Genomic DNA, 4,087 nt, shown 5'->3' on the forward strand with positions numbered 1-4,087 from the left:
AGGCTACGTTCAGCAACCTCAACTTGTTTCCAACATGTTGCGACAACCGTTGAGTGAGCGGTTACCAATTGCTGAACGATTCTATTCTCTTAAGTCATGTGACTTATATCATCTATTTACCGTGGTATGACTGTTTATTTAGGTTAATTTGTCATTTTCGTTGTTTGTATTGTTCTTTCGGTGTGAACATGGATTTATTACATTTGATATTAATTGCTGCCGACGATGCGGATGATGTGAGAGGTATAGAATTACAGAGAAATATCATAAACTTCATAGCAAAGGAATTGGACGAACCATTGCGAAATAATTTGTTACAAAATGAACGTAGAATGCGATCAAAGAATGAACATTATTATGAAGTAATTGTACACGGTACAACGATTATGTATTTAAAGAACATTTTAGAATGTCTAGAGTCACATTTGAGGTTATGGGCGTATTCCTCAACACGTTGAGCTCAGGTAGCGGTCTTAAAATGGTTGCGTTCAGCAGACTCAACAGTTTTGCAACCGTTTTATGATTGTCTGCTGAGATAGGACCATTCTTCTAGATCTAAAAGTATGATCCAATCAGCGCGAAGGAAACTTCCAACAGTTGCAAAACAAACGTTCTGCTGAACGCAGCCAATATGATGGAAAAAATGGCGTCCGCTCAGTAAACACGTTGCGTATTGGACACTGACAACAGCGTGTTCAGCAGCTTTTCACTGAACTGTTGTGCAACCGTTGCTCTTGCTGAACGTAGCCAATATTTTAAGACCGCTACCTGAGCTCAACGTGTTGAGGAATACGCCCATAACCTAAATATTTTTTCTATCCAGAAAAATCTGCTGAGTGTTTTTAAAACATGGAATTAGAAAAGGAATATATTTACAATAATATAATATATAAAATCGTTGCAACGAAAGATGTGCACAACAGTTTACAGAACGGTATATAAAATTATCTATCTTTTGCTTGTAAAATATAAATTTGTAAATTATGCAATGTTTTTTCCATAAATCCAAATTGTTTTATTATAATGTTTTAATGTTTACAGATCCAAACTTTTTTACGACATATTTTGCCGAAAATATGTCCTCACTAGAAGCAATATGCGTTTCAGAAGAAAAAGGTATAATATTTACAACTGATTGTAAAAAGCTTTTTAAATATATTACATATATTTATTTAATCCCTTTATTTATTAATTTTATTTATAAAATATTAGTTAAGAGGTCTGTTAAGCGATCTTAAAATATTTTATTTATTTTTATTTCCAGTTTCAGTATTTACGTGGACAAAGCAAGCAACGAAATTGTTCTTGCAAGTATATTTTGAGAGAAAAGAGCAGTTCCGCGATCCCAAAGTACAAAAGAAAAGTTTATGGACACAAATATGCAACATAATGTCAAATGAAGGTTACAATGTAGATGAAGATACATTAGACAGAAAGATGCGCAATTTGAAAAAGACATATCGTACAATAAAAGATAATAATAAGAAAAGTAGTACTGGAAGAGGTCGCATATGTTGGGAATATTATGATACTTTTGAAGAGATATTTAGAAATGATGCAACTATAAATCATGGACCAACATTATCTTCAATGCAATCCACATCAATAAATGCAAAATCAATTCCATCCACGTCAAGAGTTACAAATTCAGTGCCATCCACGTCAAGAGTTACAAATTCAGTGCCATTCACATCAACAGATGCAAATTCAATGCCATCCACGTCAATAGATGAAAACTCAATGCCATCCACGTCAATAGATGAAAACTCAATGTCGTTCATATCAAATGAACAAATCAAGTTTTTTGAAACTAATGATCAGGTAACCCTAGCTTTATTATAATCACTATGGTCCGTATTCAGAACGCGTTTTTTTTTATAAAAGCGTGCTTCTATCTCTGAAATTCTATAGTATGTGTAACGTAAACTATAGCATGTTAGAGCGCTAAATCGCATCGTTATAAGAGTGTTCTGAATACAGGTCTACGTTTCGAAACAAGCAATAAAATAAATAGAAGCCATTTTCATGTTTCAGATAATAAATCCAACGCAAAGTAAAATATCATCTGCAGTCATTGGACTATCATCATCAGAGTCACAATCGCCAAGTACAGATAAAGAAAACAAAAGAAGTAGGATGAAGACGCTATCGTTAATGCGAAAAAAACAATTTGATGTAGAAAACAGTAGAATAGAAGAAATAAAGAGACTAAAAGAGGCGATGGATAATAGTAATACATTACAAAAAGAAAGTAACAGTATACTTAAAGAACGAAATGATTTATTAAAAGATATTCTCTTGGAAATGAAACGAAAGAAGACGGAAAAAGAAAAATAATGGTTGATACTGGTATCATGACTGATTAAATATCAAGTTTTACTATTGATATATTGCTTTTTAAGTATATTAAAACATAATTGATTTGTTATGCAGGTACTAAAAATATTTTTCATATCTCTATTATTGAAACGTTAATTTAGTTTCTAAAAATATTCTTTTAGTTTCGTGTTAAGAGTGTACTAAAAAGTATTCTCTGATTTGTACCTGATAACATTTATTTTTGATTACTGTATATTTTACAAGAAGAAAATTATAATACACTTTAAGAAAAAAAGGCTTTATTAAAAGATACATTCTTTTTTAAGTGATTATAAGAAAAGTTTGTCATGTTGATTGCTATTGATATGTTGCTTTATACCTATGTCAAAACATTTTCATGTTATAAGATAGTAAAAAAAATATATTTTTATCTCTTATTGACATGTTAATTTAGTTTTGTATTAAGGATATATTATAAAATACCGATTTGCGTATCTGAAAAACAAAAATTGTTTTTCATCTGTCATAATGATGTTAAAATGTTAAGTTCTACTACTTCATGATTAAAAAAAAAAATTTATTTGTATGTGAAAATTTTTTTACTATCTCTAGTATTTTAATGTGATTTAAGTTTTATTATTTTAAAAGCAACTAAGGTATATTAATTCTTATGCAAAGTATTTTCGTTGGATGCAATATAGTACAACATGTGATATAAAGATAGATATAAGATAAGTTTTACAATAAAAGAGTTCGTACATTAAGTGCGATTCGTACAGTTAATTATTTCGTATTAATGATTCCGCTATTCTATTCCTTTTTATTATCGCTTCATTATTATCTGCTACTTCTCTTTCCACTGCTACCTCTTCTTGCTCTTCCTCTAACAGTTCTTCATCATCTTCATAATTAGTTTCATTATGATCTATTAAGAAGTTATGTAGAACACAGGCTGCTGCGATCATTTTATTTCCAAAATCAAAATCAGCAATATCTAAATATTTTAGCCTGCGGAATTTACCCTTTAAAAAAGAATATCCTCGTTCTATCATTGATCTTATAGTAGACAGATTAGTATTATATATTATTTGAGTTCTAGTAAGATGGCCTGTGTCTCGATAAGGTGTTAATAAGTTCACTAGTAATGGATACGCTGCATCGCCAATAATATGACGATCAGGTGGTAACAAGTGATGTTTTAACCTTTGAAAAATTTCACTCTGTCTAAATACACGTGCATCGTGCATGCGTCCCGGTAATCCTACAAATATGTCTATAAAACGTCCTTTATGATCACAGACACCTGTTTTAAAAAGAAAGCAAAATTATAGAAATATTGTAAAATATTATTATACAGGGTGTTTCCAAATTAAATGGCAAAACTTCGGGAGCGTGTAGAGGAGTAAAAAACTAAGAAAAAAAGTCCTATAGACATATGCTCGTTTTTGCTCCGTTTCAGAGAAATCGAAAAAAAATGTTTACATTTCTTGCCATATCTAGCACCGACATATTTGATTACATTTTCCACTTTCTGTTATGAATTTGTCAGTCGCTCTTTGAAAGCCTTTAACAGTAGATGAATTTTGTCTTTTGCAATATGCCGCGTACGTATTCTAATAGTGAATATGCTGATATGGTTTTTGTATACGGTTTCTGCAACGGTAATGCTTTAAAGGCGGTGCGAGAATATGCACGACGATTTCCAAACAGAAGAGTGCCAAACCGAAGAGTGTTTATGTTGACATTTAATAGATTGCGAGAGACTGGA

General features: G+C 31.2%; 2 protein-coding genes across 2 annotated transcripts in view; one reads left to right on the top strand and one right to left on the bottom strand.

Moving 5' to 3' along the window:
- The first annotated feature begins 767 nt into the window (after positions 1-767).
- LOC108725294 (uncharacterized) lies at positions 768-2,337 on the top strand. The gene is made up of 4 exons (XM_018452221.1): positions 768-934; positions 1,042-1,116; positions 1,265-1,821; positions 2,035-2,337. The coding sequence occupies exons 1-4, from the start codon at positions 850-852 to the stop codon at positions 2,335-2,337; spliced, it is 1,020 nt and encodes a 339-aa protein (XP_018307723.1). The 5' UTR covers positions 768-849.
- A 672-nt stretch (positions 2,338-3,009) lies between these two features.
- The window catches only part of LOC108725296 (putative nuclease HARBI1), a 3,212-nt gene continuing 2,134 nt past the window's right edge, over positions 3,010-4,087 (bottom strand). The window contains exon 4 of the mRNA XM_018452224.1: positions 3,010-3,622. Within this exon, the coding sequence (XP_018307726.1) occupies positions 3,099-3,622 (524 nt within the window). The 3' untranslated portion in view covers positions 3,010-3,098. The remainder of the gene's footprint in view (positions 3,623-4,087) is intronic.

The sequence above is a fragment of the Mycetomoellerius zeteki genome, unplaced genomic scaffold, assembly GCF_001594055.1.
Source record: "Mycetomoellerius zeteki isolate Tzet28-1 unplaced genomic scaffold, Tzet1.0 scaffold333, whole genome shotgun sequence".
In the NCBI taxonomy this organism is placed as follows: Eukaryota; Metazoa; Arthropoda; class Insecta; order Hymenoptera; family Formicidae; genus Mycetomoellerius; species Mycetomoellerius zeteki.